We start from the raw sequence: 18,100 nt of genomic DNA, 5'->3' as shown, positions 1-18,100 counted from the left end.
TCGGTTACAGTGAGTTAAGTACCATGCATGAACAGGAACTAGCCCGATCAGCAGTCCGATGGATTACTGATTCTACCACTTTTCCAGACGAAATAGTGGCACAAATGTTTCTGAAATTGCCCCCAGCCGAACAACGACTGGTGGGTATGTATATGATCCAGCACCTCATTACTCTGTATGAGGGTCAGCACTCTGATCCAGGTCCGTTACACGATATCCTGAACGAGTTACTCCAGTATAGATGGAAAGGTCTAGGTACCGACTTAATTAGTGTCATTCTAGAGCAGCGCCACAAATATAGAACGTTTCTGAACCCGCATTTTGTTCATGTCTCACCCCCAGAAAGTAAACCATTTTACATGGAAAGACAGAACCCGTTACGAGAAGTGCATCCAGTTAAGACAGAGGACGGTGAAATGCAACGAGTGTTTGTTTACACCCCGATTACAAAGATGGAACTCCTCGAAATGAAGAAATTAATTCCCTGTCATGACAAAGATCCAGCAGGGTTCCATAGAGAATTAAAAGACATGCTCCGTATGGGAGAATACACTTACCCAGATATCATTAAAATGTTAAAGGTCCTGTTGCCCGCAGGGGTGTATGAAAAGCTAAAGGAAAAAGAATGGGAGGTGGGAGAGAAAAAGATCGATTGGGCAGTTCTAGAAGCCGAAGACAAGGCACGAGTACCAGGTACTGGTCTAGGAGATAAATGTAAAGAATTACCAGAATTATTGATTCAAGTTTTACCCAGATTATTGACAACTAGAAAAGAAGACTGGGATGCAATCTCAGCCTGTAAACAGAAGCAAGATGAGGATATTAGTGATTTTTATTCTAGATTTGAAAAATGTTTCAGCATCAACAGTGGCCTCAAGACAAGTAGTGAGTCATACCCTCACCTTTTTGTTACTAAATTAGTCGAGAATTCAAGCCCACAAATTAAAAATCGAGTTTTGAAAGTCGAAAGCACCTGGCAAGCTAATACTCCGTCCCAGATGCTCCAGTACCACCAGAATAGAATCAGGGAAGAGCAAGAACACGAGAGAAAACGTATGAAAGACACGAAAATGAAAGTACTAGTTGCACAATCTGTTCCTCAAGACAGTCAGAAGAGGGGTCCGAATCAAGCCAGTCATCCTGCAGCTCCCGTTAAAGGGAACTGCAATTATTGTAAACAGCCAGGTCATTTTATAAATGAGTGTGCAGTTCTGAAACACAACATAGCTACTGGTAAGACTAAGGAAAGACCACGTCCGCCTAGACAAGAGCAAGTTTCACAGACTCCTCAGCCACAGAATGCACAACAGACAGTTACAGTACCGCAGCCTATCGCTGCAACACAGCATGTTACATCACAGATGTACCAGTATGCACAGTCTGAGTATCCAGAGTACCAGCAGTATTCATGAAACAGCCTAGAGAGGGAGGTAGGCTTGCCTCTCATCGAGATACCTGTAGATCAAGAAGGTCCCTATGTTCACAGTCAAGTATTAGGGAAAGACAGAAAGTTTTTGATTGATACAGGGGCAAGTAGGACCACAATTAGTCATGCCGAAGTTCCAGGGGCTCCGCTCTCAGGCTCAAGAAATGTTTCCCTTGGATTTTCAGGAAAACCTATCGTAAATGAGATTTCAAAGCCAGTTACTCTAGAAGTAGGTCCATTGTCCCGTACTACTGATCTGTTACTTACTAAGTCATGTCCAGAAAACCTATTGGGCATTAAAACACTGAAAGAGTTAGGTGCAGTTATATGCTGTTCCCCAGAGGGAATACGATTGTTCCTACGTGACTTTAAGGGTCACTATGTATTACGAGATTTTGATTCAAGACTGTCTAATGTTCCACAGCATTTATGGGCGCAAGGTCCAACTGATGTAGGTTATATGCAAATCACACCCCATCGTGTGACTCTCAAGCCAGGTGTAGTCCTGCCACGAATCAGACAGTACAGATTGCCACCCGAGGCTGTAGCAGCCTTATCCAAAATTATTGACGAGCTCATGGCTCAAGGAGTGGTTGTAGAAACTGACTCCAACGTATGCAATTCTCCGATCATTCCAGTTATGAAACGTACTGATCCAAATGCACCCCCAGTATATCGATTAGTGATCGACCTACGAGAGCTTAATAAATGTATTATTCCTCAGTACCCAGTTGTCCCAGACATCTCTTCCCTATTGACAGCCATTGATTCCGAAGCCACGTTCTTCACTGTCATAGACCTCAAGAACGCATTTTTCAGTGTTCCTATTCATCCAGACAGCCAGTTCCTTTTCGGATTCTGTTTAAATGGAAGGAGCTATATGTTCACACGAGCTCCTCAAGGTTTCACAGAAAGTCCTAGTATTTATAGTCAAGCACTCAAGAGACAACTAGACAATATTCACATGCCAACTGACACTGCCCTGCTCCAGTATGTCGATGATCTACTGATCACAGCCCGTTCTGAACGTGATTGCGAGCGAGCGTCACTAACGGTTCTGTATTTCCTGGCCGAGATGGGGCACAAGGTGTCCCCTTCTAAACTTCAATTCTGTGTCCAGCAAGTGGTCTACTTAGGACACTTACTGTCCAAGAGGGGTAGGCAGTTGACACCAGACAGTATCCAGTTAATAGCGAGTCTTCCTCAGCCCAAGACCCAGAAGGAGGTACGTGCTTTTATCGGCCTTACTTCTTACTGTAGACAATGGATTCCTCAGTATGCATTTCTAGCCAAGCCACTGATACAGTTAACGACACAGGAGGCAGCCGTATCGACTGTTCTCCCTTGGACATCTGAACATACACTTAGTTTCAACGAGTTAAAGAAAGCTTTATGCCAAGCTCCAGTTCTAGCGACACCGAACTACAGTAAGCCTTTTACACTTTTCGTTACTGAACGTGAAGGTACAGCATTATCTGTTCTCACACAAGATCAAGCAGGACAATACAAGCCCTGTGCTTATTTTTCGAGCACATTAGATCCTGTAGCCCAGGCTTTGCCTGCGTGCCTCAAGTCAGTTGCAGCCACAGCACTAGCTATCAGACAAAGTGATTCCATAGTTTTAGGACACTCTCTGACAGTACAAGTTCCACATTCTGTGGAAGTTCTTCTGAACCGAACACAAACTCAGCACTTGACAATTGCACGTTTAACAGGTTATGAATTGACACTGTTCCAGCCACACATAGAAATCAGACGCTGCAACATTTTAAATCCTGCTACACTGTTACCACCAGTTACTTCGAATCCTGACCCACATGACTGTGTGGAAGTAGTTAACATTACGACAAAGCCAAGACAAGATCTGACAGATACTCCGTTACCAGACCCCGACCTGACACTTTATGTGGATGGTTCATGTATGAGAACTAGTACAGGAGAACTAGTAGCCGCGTATGCAGTGACTACTGACACCGAGGTTATTGAGACACACCGTATTGATACTCTGTCCGCTCAAGCAGCAGAGCTAGTTGCTCTGACACAAGCCTGCATACACGCCAAGAACCTGAAAGTTAATGTTTACACAGATTCACGCTACGCATTTGGAGTTGTACACGACTTCGGAGTGCTCTGGCAGGAGAGAGGTTTCATGACTTCTCATGGAACCAAGATTCAGCATGGTCTCCTTATTCAAGCTCTGTTAGATGCCATACACTTACCGACATCTATCGCTATCATGAAGTGCAAAGCACATACGAAGGTCACTGACATTATTTCCCAGGGTAACGATCTAGCAGATCGCGCAGCCAAGCTTACAGCACAGACTCCAGACATTCAAGTTAATCAGACACATACTCCAGATCCGACTACATGTATGACAGTTAAGGACCCTACTCAAGATGTCATAGATATCCAGTTACATGCTACTCCCGAAGAAATCAAGAAATGGTCCGAACAAGGAGGGGTCCAGACAGATCAAGGATGGTTAACAAAGGGTAGAGCCACATGGTTTCTCCCCGACTCTATGGTTCAAGTCATTATTAATACCGCACATAGTCCAGCACATTTAGGAGAAAAAGCTATGTTAGACAGTATCCAGAACATTTGGTTCAACAAGCATTTACGAGCTGCAGCTAAGCAGAAAGTCCGTACCTGTATGATATGTTGTCAGTTTAATCCAGGTAAAAGTGTCCCGGTGGAACAAGGTGGTTTCCAGCCCCCTGACCACCCTTTTGAAGTCCTCCAGATGGATTATATTCAGATGGAGCGATGTCGAGGTTTCAAGTATGTCCTTGTAGTTGTATGCGCTTTGTCCAGGTGGACAGAAGCATATCCAGTCCCAGATTACACAGCCGCGACCACTGCCAAGCAGTTGGTTCGTGAGTTCTTCCCCCGTTATGGACTCCTTAGAGTCGTATATTCTGATAACGGCCAGCCATTCTCATCTGAACTCATGAAACATGTTTCCCTTTTGTTAGGGTACCAGTGGAAGTTCCATTGTGTACGCCATCCTGAAGCAGCCGGTCTCGTTGAGAGACATAACCAGACTCTGAAAGTCCGAGTCGCCAAAATATGTAAAGAAAAAGGTGTGGACTGGCTAGTAGCCCTGCCAGTCGCTTTATTTTATATGCGCATGGTCGCACATTCCAGATCAGGTCTGTCCCCGTATGAGGTCGTTTTCGGCCGCCCCCCTAATATGTGGGGTACTCCTAGACCCCGAAGTATTACCGATGTTTCAAGTAATATGCTGACAGATTACCTAGCTTCCTTGATGTCTGCCCTCAACTCATGTCGTTCACAGGTTGCCGCCGCATTTCCAGACAATACCGAGGTGGCACCGCATGAAATCGTTCCAGGATCCATGGTGATGGTCCGCAACTTTGACAGATCAAGTCCGCTGGAGCCTCGATGGAAAGAGCCCAGACAGGTCCTCCTCACTACCCGTACAGCCGTGAAGTTGGAAGGACGCAAAGGCTGGGTACACCTTTCTCATGTCAAACTTTTTAATGGACTGAAACCCGTCTTAAAGAACATTTCCCAGGATTCAAAGGATTGCCAGAATATTGTTCTCAAGGACTGTCCCGCAAAAGACATTGCTACAACCCCTCCCCTGTTAGAGAAAACTCCGCAGCAGGAGTATAAACAGAAATTAAGGTCTAGTAAAATGAGTCAGTCAGTTTGATTGTCTAAGTCCTCCCCTAGGTGAAACGGTTAGACTGTTTCTGACATGTATAAAATAGACCCCCATAGTGAGAGAGTTAGTCAAAACTCAATCCGATGTATCGTTTTTCTATGTTTCATATTGTTTTCCAGCCTTATGATTTCCTGCACCAGTTATGCATTTTACCTATGTTTCCCAGTTTCACATGTAAATAAGTCTGCTAATGCTACAGTAGAGCACACGTTTAGTGATCTGCCCCCTCATGAACTCTCTTACCGCCTCGCTATGCGAAATAACTCATTTATCCGCATGTTACATTACTCACACCAGACCAGCAATGCCACTAATTGTTGGGTGTGTGGTCGACTCCCCCCTTTCCAGACACCGAAGGGAGTTCTGCCACTCTTTCCTTATCCTTTTTCACATAATGGTTCGTGTGGAGCATGGTCCACGTTAACGTCATCCTCAACAGATATGTCTTTTCTTAACAGTACATGTTTCCCAGACAAGCAAGGTCTCCCTCACCGAACAGGTTTAGATCTAGAAAATGAAGTGTATAATTTAGGTAATTATTCGTCGAATTTCATGGTCTTGAATGTTCAGTCTGATACTACTCCAGACTTACCTGCTATTTCAGTACTACCAGTCAAAGGCGAATTATGTGTCCGAAATAATGGTTCCGTACATGTAGGACATAGTGATTGTACTACTATTGTCAAGTATAGTGACAGTGGGAAATCTATTTTCAAAGCTTCACGTCATTCATATTTTATTTGTGGTCAAACCGCATATATTCGTCTGCCCCTCGATTGGGAGGGAACCTGTTACATTGCCTTCCTACTGCCACCAGTTTTCCTAGCCCCACCTGATTATCATAGAAATACACATCTAGTACACATTAGACATAGAAGGGAGTCCCCAATTGTCGATTATACTGAAACTGCTCTAGAACAATATACCGATTTCAATAAAGGTTTCTTTTTCTTTATAGGACCTATCCAGAATAGTAAACTAATCCGTAGGTTAACCAGAACCCTTGAAGCTGTAATAAATGAGACTGCCTCTGCTCTAGGTAACTTAACTGAAGAGCAATCTGCTATGAGATTTGTCGTTTTGCAAAATCGTCTCGTCCTTGACGTCATACTGGCCGATAGGGGCGGGGCCTGTAGAGTCATCGGATCTAGTTGCTGCATTTTCATTCCAAATAACGCGCCGTCTGTTTATTCAGCTATAACCAGACTCCATAAAATTGCCCATCTGATACACCAAGATCCAGGCACCTGGACATGGTCCGGTTGGTTCTGGAATATAATTTCCGCATGGGGATGGAAAATATTGTCCTTTCTAGGTATTGCAGTAGCGATCATATTCAGCTGCTGCCTCTGTATACAATGTGGCCCTGCGATTTGCGGCATTTGTGCTACCTCTTGTATTCCTAGTCCCAAGCCCAGTTCTAAATCCCGTTCCAGGATAATTCGAGACGAGCAAATGATACTGTATGAAATGATAGATGGCATCATGAATATTGATGTTTCCTGATGGAAACGTAGTGACAAGGAGGGAATGTGGAAAAGTAAATTTTGTCATGTTCTGTGTCCCTACGTGTCATCCATCATATGTTATGTGTGCATGATTAAATATGCATATGCATTCCCCATGTCTGATTAATGACGCAATTACAGTTGTGTCCCCCTCTAGTATGCCAGTTTCCAGTCCTCGTGAATAATACGAATATCAGGCCTATGTAAAGCTACGTTGCCACGTTTCTCAGTGTGCACGTTATTCCATTATAAAGTCCCCGTTTCTAGGCCTCAAAAGGGCCCGGACACCAGATTCAGCTCCTGTCTCCTGAAGCCTCGCTGAGGAGGGATACAGCCCCCACCTGTATCCTCGACCCTTCACTTACTTCCTGCCTCGCAGTGCCCGGCCCAGCCTGGCTCAGTCTCTGAGTCTGCCAAGAATATGTTATGATTCCAGTTATCAGTTCAGTCCTCCTTCTCTGCATTCCTAAGCTACTGAACTGCATCAATAGTTTCCGTCATTGTCTAGCCTTCACGTCTCCACGTTAGAGAAATACTGCATTTAATGGTCATTTCATATTCTTCATATTCTTCATCACGCACTACATGTAGAATAATGCATGGTCCAGTCTTAGAATCAAGTTAGCCTTTCCCCTCCTAACTTCTAGTTCATATCAACATGTTCCCTAAACATCAGATACTAGATAGGGTTTAGGTACATGTCGCTCCGACCCTCCAGACTTCAGTCTCTGCTCCTAGCACAGAGTTCATAGCCCCCAGCTTCTCCTAGTGATACGTCATTGCTAGTTTGCGCGCACCATCAGGTTAGAGGTCCCGGCTCCTCAGGTAGCCCCCTCCATGGTTTCCGCCCCATTCATGACATATCCTGTTACGTCTGCACCACATGTCTATGTATACGCCCAGTTACACCTACTTTTGCCTTTATCTTTCGCGACTGCTACGCGTCACACCTATTGCTCCACCCACTGCTACGCCTACTGCAATGTAATGCTATGTGTTTGCGTTATGTATATATACTCATGTATTGTTATTAAAAGCCAGCGCGCTCATCCCAGATTCAGCCCCAGCAGCTGCTGGGCCCTGTCACCCTGTCATCCTATTCCTATGCAGGTTGTCCTGTTCCTGTCCTTATGCTGTATTAAACCTGCAAAACTCCTACTACCTCGAATCTTGACTATTATTTATTGAGCTATCTGTTATGATATATGTCTAGTCAAAAAGAGAGGTATTATTTATTTATTTACCACAACATGATGGGTTGAAACAGTGTGATTTAGGGTTGATGGGGAATTGTGTGGCTGATGGGGTTGAGGATCGCCTCTCCCACTGTGAAGAAAGTATGTCAGTATACTTAGGGGACCGACAGTGGTCACTGCATAGGCTGTTGACTTGGTCAGGGAGCTCATTAAACACTCCGATCTTAAACAGGCAAATATCAGTTTTAATCCCACTGCAGGGATGTGATTGGGCAATATCTAGGCTTCGAACCAGACAACAAACTAACCAACTCAACAATTACACTGATTCAGCTTAGTTACTCTTTATGTTTCAGTTGTGGTGGCCACCTATCAAATGCATGGATGACTTCAAGAGATATCGGATTAGTAAGAATTATCCCCCCATCAGGTGTAGTTGCACTAATAAAGTACTTGTCTGTGAAATGGACACATACTTTGTACCTCCAGATCCCTCCAATCTCATCACTCTTCTCAAAGCAGGTGGGCTCCAGTCCCTCCTCAAGGCAGATCTTCACAGCACCCAACCCAGAGCAACCAGCTCCAATTACAGCAACGGTCTTCACCATGGTCACCTGGATAGGGTATAAGAATCAAACCTCTTAGCCTGCAATAATTCTTTGCCACCATCCATTTGATTCATTAATTTTTATAAATTACAATGTAATGCAATACTAGCATTAATGTCTTTTTTTTGTTACCGAATAGCAATATACTGGTTACCTTCTGCTCATTAAGAACTCATAGGCTTACAAAACATAGATATCTACAAATTGGATGCTCCAACAGAAGCTCCACTGTGAAATCAGATATGATTGTTTTTCATTGTACTTAAGCTGGTTCAAAAACAGTCTATATGTGAAAAGAGAAGAAGTAGAATCAATTTAGCACAAATTGATAAAGGAGTGACATAATAGTAGAAGAAATCAACCATCCAGTAATGTCACTCTAACCCTATCATTCTATTTGGAAACATATCTTATACAAAGTTGAATCACACTCTCTCAAACTTTCTCAATGTATTTTCAACTCTGTTTTCTAACCTTGCCAGATATACCATATCCTTAAACTACAATATTGCCAGAGGTTTCCTAATGGACACAAATGCAAAGAAATTGATTCCGTAAGTATGTCACTACTCTCCCACATTTCCTCATTCTTCAGAGTGAAGAATCTGCTTGTACTTAAGAATTAGTTGAAAAGTAGCTACCTTTTTAACTCTTCTTCTGAAAATATGGACTTTAGGACATGACCATCATATGTTTTAAATTCACTTCTTCTCTTTTTTTACAATTTCAGCAAACACTTTAGTATAACAGTCCCAACATTCTCATTTTTTCAATTAGAAGTATATACTTTTATTAATATTTAACTAAACAGTTATGCTAATTTGGTGGCCTAATTATTCTACTCATTTTATTAATTCAATTAAGCTTTATTCAGTATGTTATATACAACCATAAAAGCATTCTAGTCATAAAAAAAGGTTTGTTATTAGGCCCTATATTAAAATAAAAACACACAAAAAAAATAATACAATACCTATTAACGCTCCGTCGTTTGTTATCTATACATGTATCCACACCATTAATATTCACAAGTTATATAAATAATAATAATTTACACTTGTTAAAGACAATTCAATACCTTCTTATACACATCTCTACCATACAAAAACAATGATTATATAAACTTAAACTCACAATCAAAATACAAAGTGCAATATTTGATAATATTTCATCTTAAGCAACAATTATGTGAACCAATCTCTAGGGGGAATAAAGTGCATATATACAGTGCAGTAGATCATTTTTGACAAAAGGTTTTGGAGCCTGAGCACATAGTAGGGAGCCTAAATGCTTTCATACGTCAAGGTTTCCAGATGGGAATTATCCTTTCTTCTCCCAATTGACATTGGATAAAAGTTATAACTGCATTTCAGACTTTATCGTTTTCCAGGCTACAGACATAATTAAAAGCAGGTTTATAGAAATACAATCTATTATCTAACAATAGAGGTCTAAAAACAGATTTCCCAATATTCCGATAAAAATTACAAAAGAGTATAAAATGCTATTTAGTTTGTGGGGACTTTCCATCACATGGGCAATTTGGAAGGTTATGGCTCCACGATCCCATTTTAGGGTAAGCGATCCGGTAATGTAGAGTGACCAGCCTCAGTCTTGTTAGATAAAATGTTTGTTGTGGATTTCTTAATGAGATGAGGTACGGTGGGGTACCTATCAGGAGTGGGCCGTCACAATACGATCTGACTCACAGCCTTAAACCTATTCCTGCGTCTCTTACCAGTTCCCTTGAGGTAGCTAACCTCATCTTTAAGTCCCCTTTGTTGTAATCCTAGATAGACTCTTAGGGGCTCACTAGGATGGCGGCCGGACTGAAGTTCGTCCGCCATCCCGGTGTAAACCGGGACCATCCGCCATGCATGCGGCGGTCCCTCACACCCAATCATGATGCGACCGCCACCATGGAGGTTGGATCTTGATCATTACCATTGCTGTGATGTCAATATACCATGTTGTGCATTTCACAGCACTACATAGCAGGAACCAGACGGTGCCTGCCATGTGGTGCTGTGAAATGTAGGGGGTACCATGGGTATCCTCCAAGTGCACCCTCACCTCCCTCAACCCCAAACCCAATTCCAGCCTGCATTTCCATGGCGGTGGAACCGGCATGGAAAGGCTGGCTACAGCCAACATCGTATAGCCAACATCGTAATTTGGCAGACGGTGCCTGCTAGGCATCACCGCCATTTTACTGATGAGGACCGCTCCGCCATGCAATCGTAACGATTGCCTGTGGCTGTTCTGTGGCGAACGGTTTTTGCGACCGCCACAGTCGCAGCCGGATTCCCCTTCCAATCTAATTTGGCTGTGGAAAAATCACAGTCAGAGGATGCAAGGACGCCACCGCATGGCTGGCGGTGGCCTCTTTCTGCCATTCTAATGAGCCCCTAAATCGTTCTAATCAATATTCACATTACATTCTTTTAAAAGGTTAAAAATATGCTGTAACCAGGGGATGTTTTGCTATAATCAAGGGCTATGCAGTCCTTAATTATTTCCTTGGTGAACTTGGGGACCCAATAGGATGGCGGGCGGATTGCCCCCGCCAAGCTGGCGGTAGCCACTGCTAGCCTGGCGGGGGCAATCCGCCCGCCATCCGCACCTACATTCCCCCCCACCATATTAGGATGGCGGGGAGGACCGCGGCAGACGGAAAGACCATCCGCCGCTTTTCCGCCCTGGTCGCCTTGCGGCCGGGGCGGAAAAGGTTTAATATGGTTGCATGTCTATCAGACACCACCAGCCATATTATGATGTGCTTGTTTAGGTGCCTTTCAGCGGCGGCGATGCCGCCACAGAAAGGCATGCGGTCTTCACTCTGGGGGGCCCCTGCGGGCCCCTAGAATGAAGGAGAGGTGGGGGGTGCACACGGGGGTACCTGTGGTACCCCCCTGCATTTGCTGAGACAATAGCCCGCTCCGTGCTGGGCATAAACGAGTTGCACAGCTGTATACACTTAGTGTTCCAAATAATTCACTTTCACCATAGTTTTCACATTTGTAATCCATTTTATTTCCAAATTTTATCCAAAGTTCATTGTCACGCCAGGGATACGAAATTCATAAATACTTCTGCATTTTGAATACCCCCCTGCATTTGCATAGACAAATCGGCAGGCACCACGCGGTGCCTGACGCTTTGTCTATGCAAATGCATTGATGCATTTTTAGCATTGTGATGGGTGGTGCTGAGAGCACCGCCCGCCACAATGCTAAAACTGCAGGATGTGCCCGCCACTGTGGGATTGGGACCCCCACACTTATGGCGGGCGGTCCCAATCCCCGGTAGGATGACGGGCGGGCAAAGTCCGCCCTTCATCCTAATAGGCCGCTTAGTCTCAACTTTAGACCAAATCCCATGCCAGAAAGTGAGAGCTGCCATGCTAATTAAGTTGCTAATGTAAGGTATACATAGCTCCTTGCGAACTATATGTGTGGCAGTTGACATAGGAACAGCTAGGGCCCTTTTTAGAAGTGTGTTTTCCTGAATTTGCAGCAAGATGCGATTTGCTCTCCCCCAAAGTGCAGCTCCATAGCATGTGCCTGTAATACACTTACTCCTATATATTTTAAGGATTTCCCTTTCGGGTTTATAGCCTATTTTTGTGGCAAATCTAAGAGTACCCTCACTCACTCGTATAAACTGTAGCTTCTACTCATTTTCAAATAGTAATCTCAGAATCTGTTCTTGCAATGTTCATAAATTTTTCTGTAGGGTGAATTAGTTGTTTTATGAGGTTTGATAAATGAGGGCAGATATATCATAACACACTTGTAAGGTAAATGAGATACCTGTCATATTTGTGATGGAGTACTGGTCCACCTCTACATGGGGCAGGAGTGTATTATCTGCTGTATGTATGTATGTATGTATGTATGTGTTATCAACTTTATCCAAAGACTAGAAACAAATTCAGATAGTGTCCACCATCTGCTTTATGTCTTAATCCCTTGGGGTGAACATATAAAGTAATCTAACAGTAATCAGTAGTGCTTATGTTGAAGCTGCTGCTTAATTTTACTAGACAATTTAATATTTAGGATTACTTACCTGCGAGGCACAGACAGTCTGGCATTGCAGTACTCCCCGTGGAAGGCCTCTACCAGAGGAATGTGGGAGACCCTGGACAGGATCCTTACCCCCCACAAAGCCCCATGAATGGCCGGTCCAGAAGGCCTACCAGTATCCTTTTCACTGCTCGGACGGATCGAGCCAATTTAGCTACGACGGGGTTTGGACCACTCCTGCGCCGCCTGACTTTGGTTGTAGTTTTTTGCTTTGCACTGTCTTCTGGCATAGGCTGAATCTGCAATACTCTATATCCGGGGACATACTATTGTTTCTCCTCTTATCTCCTCCTTTCTCTTTTCCCACTGGTCAGTTTTCTGTCTTTTCCCTCTTCTATCATTCACCTAAGAGTATACCAGACCACTGCAAGTGATGTATATGATTGTTTGTACCTCTCGTTAAATTTCAATATAAATGTTATTACATTTTTTTTTAAAAAGACTACCTAAGAAAGAAGTGCTGTTATCCACGTTGGTGTGTTCATTATTCTATTGAAGAAAATATATAGTACAAAATCCAATGTGTTAATCCTCCACCTTGATATCTTCAAATTACGGAGGATTCATCCATAGAATAGAAACCTTAGTAGAGAACATTAACTAAACAATAAGATTAAAAAATGATTTTGATGTTCATTTTAGTATTTTTCACCTCATTTTTTCACAAAGGAGCAGCATCAGGAAGACTTTAATGACTCATATGTAGCTGCCTCACACATTTAACTGGAAATTGTGCATTTGAAAACTTTATTTCACAATTCATCAGAGACCAAATAGTTGAAAGATGCAGAGGCAAGCATATGCAACTGTGGTTTCTGTCTATCAAAAACACAATGTTGAGTGAAATGCAGCAAGGCCTAGTAAGCTCTACACGCCAGTTTGCGTACCCTGTCAGCGACCCAAACGAGCTACAGACCCTGAACAATGCAACCTTGGTACTACTTTATAAGGAATTCCGATTCAGAACCGGCAGCCCTGCCACACTATCCCTTGGGACACCAGCTTTTTCTTCTTTGCTTGACTCCGGCTCCAACAAATAGAGGATCCTCCTCGTTTACTTCTGTAGGAGGATGGCATGGCGACTGTCTTGTTTCACATAGCGATAAGCCTTCGACCCAATAGTTATTCTACAACAGGCAGATGCTAGGGTGACAATTGGTCAGCATTGCCCTGAAGAGGCCACAAATGGTAAAGCCAAAACGCGTTGACCCAAATCTTCCAGGACCAACACCACCCACAAAGAACACATATAGAATTTGAATGCTATTATAGACCAATGATATAGCCATTGTTTTATCCAATTCATTGATGTATCACATGTGCAGGTCTATGAAAATTAGGTGTTTTTACCATTGAGAAGATTTATTCTTGTTGCGTTATCAATGGTGTAGTAATCCGTCATTGCGTTCATACGGTTCACCGGTGTACAAAATGACTACTACTTTGTAAAGCATGGAAGAAAATATCAACAAATAAAATAATTCTTTAGAGAATCATATGTGTGTTTGTCTGTGGATTCCGTGGCTGCAGTAAAGCAATGCCTCTAATACAAACAGAATACAGAGTATCAAAATAATTAAGACTTATACCTGAAGGTGAAGCTAGCCCTACAGAGGCGACAAATAATACGTTGACCTCCCAACTAAACCTAATATATCTATCCTGCTAGAGCTCTTTTTCATGGTTCTTGTTCTGGTTGAGTGAAAGAATGGACGTAGTGAACAGCATTCAGAAGTCATAAGGAATTAGAATAAAAGAAAGTTCAAACATTGGCTTAGTATAATAGAACTATGCTAAGAATATGGCTAATGATAATTAGAGTAATAGCTTAAACTAAAGTGATATTTTTTACATAAAAGAACATCTATTTTTAAATTGTGTATTCTCTTCATGCTGCAGGATGTCTTCCATACTGTAATAAACTGGGTTATTGGTTTAGGGTTTTAAAAACGTTACTTAAACAGCAACCACAGTCCTTGTCAGGGTGAACCACAAAAGTCACTAAATTAACCAGCTTTTAACCCTCTGGTAGCTTGGCACAAAAGTAGTCAGGGTTAGCATGGAGGCAACACAAGAGGTAAACACAAAACAACAAGAAAAATCCCTAACAAAATGTAAAAACATAGGATACCTTTTAATAAAAAGAATGACACGAAAACAAATTAATCCAATTAGTAGAACTGGAGTTATGATTTTTGAAAATGTTAGCGTAAAATGGCACCTAAAAGATTAAAGCGCAAATCGTGGGTATCGGGTCAAAAGAGACCTGAACAAAGTCAAAAGTTAAAGCTTACTGAAAAGAGCGGTGGTTGGATGCACAAGGTGAATCAGGCGCAGTCTCTGCGTGCCTCTTGATTTAGAAGAAATGTTGGAGAAATGTTCCTGAGAATGTAAAGTTCAGAGGGGCAAGGCAACTTTTTGTAGAGAAGGAGAATGCATTGTCGTCAGGGAGCCTCTGGACGGAGTCTCAGTGAAAATCTACTATAAGAATTTGTCATTCTTTTTTAAAAGTCTATAATATCCATTGGGATGAAGCTGCAGGCTGTAGTCTACAAGGGACCCATGAGGCCGAACACCTTTGCTGAGAGGTACAGCTTAGCAGTATTTGCTGCTGAATAGAAGAATATAGCAAACGCTGCTAGAGTCAGGATGACCAGCAATGCACCCAGGGAACATCAACAAGCATGTCAGTTTTGGTCTTCTGTCGGTTCTCAGGCCCCTTTTTAGTGGAAAATGTTATAAGTCACAAGTTTTATTGTTAGGCGTAAGTAATGTCATCAATACCACAACCAAAGGTCTAAGACCTGGGGGCATCCCTTGGGGGCTAGAGACTGACTCCAGCAGATGTCAGACACAAGGCTCAAGGTCTCTAATTCTTGTTATATCCCTGTAGCTCACATAGAAGGCCAGCCAACCAGCCCTTGGAGTTACTCTGGTAGTTCTGGGTTCAAGTAGCAAGGCAGGCATAAGCAGCAGGGCAGTCCTCTGGGCAGAAAGCAATGCCTCAAGCAGCATGGTAGTCCTCCAGTAATAGCAGAAAAGTCCTCTGGGGAACAAGACAGGTCTCAAGCAGCTGGGTAATCATCTGGATTACAAGGCAGCTGTGTTGAAGTCTTCCACAGGTCTGGGAGTTATAATGATGAGTGTCTCAAAGGGTCAATCAATCAATCAATCATAGACATTTATAGAGCGCTCTACTTACCCGGAGGGTCTCAAGGCGCTAGGGGGGGGTGCTGCTACTGCCCGAACAGCCAGGTCTTGAGCTTCTTCCTGAAGGCGAGGTGGTCTTGGGTCAGGCGCAGGTCGGTCGGGAGGGAGTTCCAGGTCTTGGCAGCCAGGTAGGAGAAGGACCTTCCTCCTGTTGTCGTTCTTCGGATGCGGGGGACGGCGGCGAGGGCGTGACTGGCTGATCGGAGGTGTCGTTTGGGAGCGTAGAAGTTGATGCGGTTGTTGAGGTAGCTCGGGCCTTGATCGTGTAGGGCTTTGTGTGCGTGGGTGAGGAGACGGAAGGTGATTCTCTTGTTGACCGGGAGCCAGTGCAGGTCTCTTAGGTGTCCGGAGATGTGGCTGTGTCGTGGGATGTCGAGGATGAGTCTGGCTGAGGCGTTCTGGATCCGTTGGAGTCTCTTCTGGAGCTTGGCGGTGGTTCCGGCGTAGAGGGCGTTGCCGTAGTCCAGTCGGCTGGTGACGAGGGCCTGGGTGACAGTCTTCCTGGTCTCGGTGGGGATCCACCGGAAGATTTCCCGTAGCATGCGCAGGATGTTGAAGCACGACGAGGAGACTGCGTTGACTTGCTTGGTCATGGAGAGGGAGGAGTCCAGGATGAAGCCCAGGTTGCGTGCGTGGTCTGTCGGTTTGGGTGCAGTTCCCAGGGCGGGGGGCCACCAGGAGTCGTCCCAGGCGGAGGGCGAGGATCCCAGGATGAGGACTTCCGTCTTGTCCGAGTTCAGCTTCAGGCGGCTGGTCGACATCCACTCGGCTACTTCTTTCATTCCTTCGTGGAGGTTGGCTCTGGCGGCGGCGGGGTCGTTGGTAAGGGAGAGGATCAGCTGGGTATCGTCGGCGTAGGAGATGATGTTCAGGTTGTGTTGGCGTGCGATGGCCGCGAGGGGGCTCATGTAGACGTTGAAGAGGGTTGGGCTCAGCGAGGATCCTTGGGGTACGCCGCAGATGACTTCGGTGGCCTTTGATTTGTACGGAGGTAGGCGGACTCTCTGGGTTCTTCCGTCGAGGAAGGAGATGATCCATTCCAGTGCCTTCTCCTGGATTCCGACGTCGTAGAGGCGCTGCACTAGGGTGCGGTGGCAGACGGTGTCGAAGGCCGCGGAAAGGTCTAGGAGGATGAGCGCCGCTGTTTCTCCGTTATCCATCAGGGTTCGGATGTCATCGGTGGCAGCGATGAGGGCGGTCTCGGTGCTGTGGTTGGCTCGGAAGCCAGACATTGAGGGGTCGAGGGATCCGTTCGTCTCAAGGAAGGCGGCCAGCTGCTTGTTGACGGTCTTCTCGATGACTTTGGCTGGAAACGGGAGGAGCGAGATGGGGCGGTAATTCTTCAGTTCGGTGGGGTCCGCTGTTGGTTTCTTGAGTAGAGCGCTGAGTTCGGCGTGCTTCCAGCTCTCAGGGAAGGTGGCGGTGTCGAATGAGGTGTTGATGATGTCCCGCAGGTGGGGTGCGATGACAGCGTCGGCCTTGTTGAAGACGTGGTGAGGGCAAGGGTCGGTCGGAGATCCGGAGTGGATGGAGTTCATCGTGCGGACGGTGTCTTCGGTGCTGATAGGAGTCCAGGCGCGGAGGGTGGTGGTGGGGGGCGGTGGTTCGGTTGAGTCGGGCGTGGCGTTCGTCGGTTGGGTGTTGAAGCTGTTGTGTATGTCCGCGATCTTGTTGTGGAAGTAGGAGGCGAGGGAGTTGCAGAGGTCTTGCGATGGGGTGATGTCGTTGTTTCCGGCGTTGGGGTTGGAGAGCTCTTTCACGATGTTGAAGAGTTCCTTGCAGTTGTGTGCGTTGTTGTCCAGTCGGTACTTGAATGCAGTTTTCTTGGTGTCGCGGATCAGCTGGTGGTGCTTCCGGGTGGCAAGCTTGAGGGTGGTCATGTTGTCCGGTGTTGGCTCCCTTCTCCAGGCTTTCTCGAGGGCTCGGCAGTTCTTCTTGGAGCTCTTGAGTTCGTCGGTGAACCATGGGGCCTTCTTGCTGCCGGGTCTGCTGGGCGGGGTCTTCAGTGGGGCGAGTACGTCCGCGCAGTTGCTGATCCACTTCGTGAGGTTGTCGGCGGCCTGGCTGGGGTTCGCTGAGCTGGCGGGAGGGTGCTGGCTCAGGGCAGCGGCGAGCTGGTCGGCTGTGATCTTGCTCCAGCTTCTTCGGGCAACCTGTTGCTGGTGGTGGTGGGTCGTCGTTCTTCTGAAGGTGAAGTGGACGCAGCTGTGGTCCGTCCAGTGGAGTCCAGTGGCGTGGCTGAAGGTAATGTCTTTGCTGGATGAGAAGACGGCGTCGAGTGTGTGTCCGGCGAGGTGGGTGGGGGTGGTCACCAGCTGCTTGAGTCCGAGGTTGGCGAGGTTGTCCAGCAGGGTGGTGGTGTTGCGGTCG

At 45.3% G+C, this 18,100-nt stretch overlaps 1 protein-coding gene across 2 annotated transcripts in view; it reads right to left on the bottom strand.

Moving 5' to 3' along the window:
* Window positions 1-18,100, bottom strand: part of LOC144754727 (dimethylaniline monooxygenase [N-oxide-forming] 2-like) — a 400,207-nt gene that overhangs the window by 243,150 nt on the left and 138,957 nt on the right. For both annotated transcript variants that reach the window (XM_078642888.1, XM_078642897.1), the window contains exon 2: window positions 8,301-8,438. In XM_078642888.1, coding sequence (XP_078499014.1) covers window positions 8,301-8,432 — 132 coding nt within the window. In that variant the 5' untranslated portion in view covers window positions 8,433-8,438. The remainder of the gene's footprint in view (window positions 1-8,300; window positions 8,439-18,100) is intronic.

The sequence above is a fragment of the Lissotriton helveticus genome, chromosome 1_1 (genome assembly GCF_964261635.1).
Source record: "Lissotriton helveticus chromosome 1_1, aLisHel1.1, whole genome shotgun sequence".
Lineage (NCBI taxonomy): Eukaryota > Metazoa > Chordata > Amphibia > Caudata > Salamandridae > Lissotriton > Lissotriton helveticus.
The sequence above is the reverse complement of the archived record's forward strand: the minus strand, read 5'-3'. Positions and strand labels throughout refer to the sequence as shown.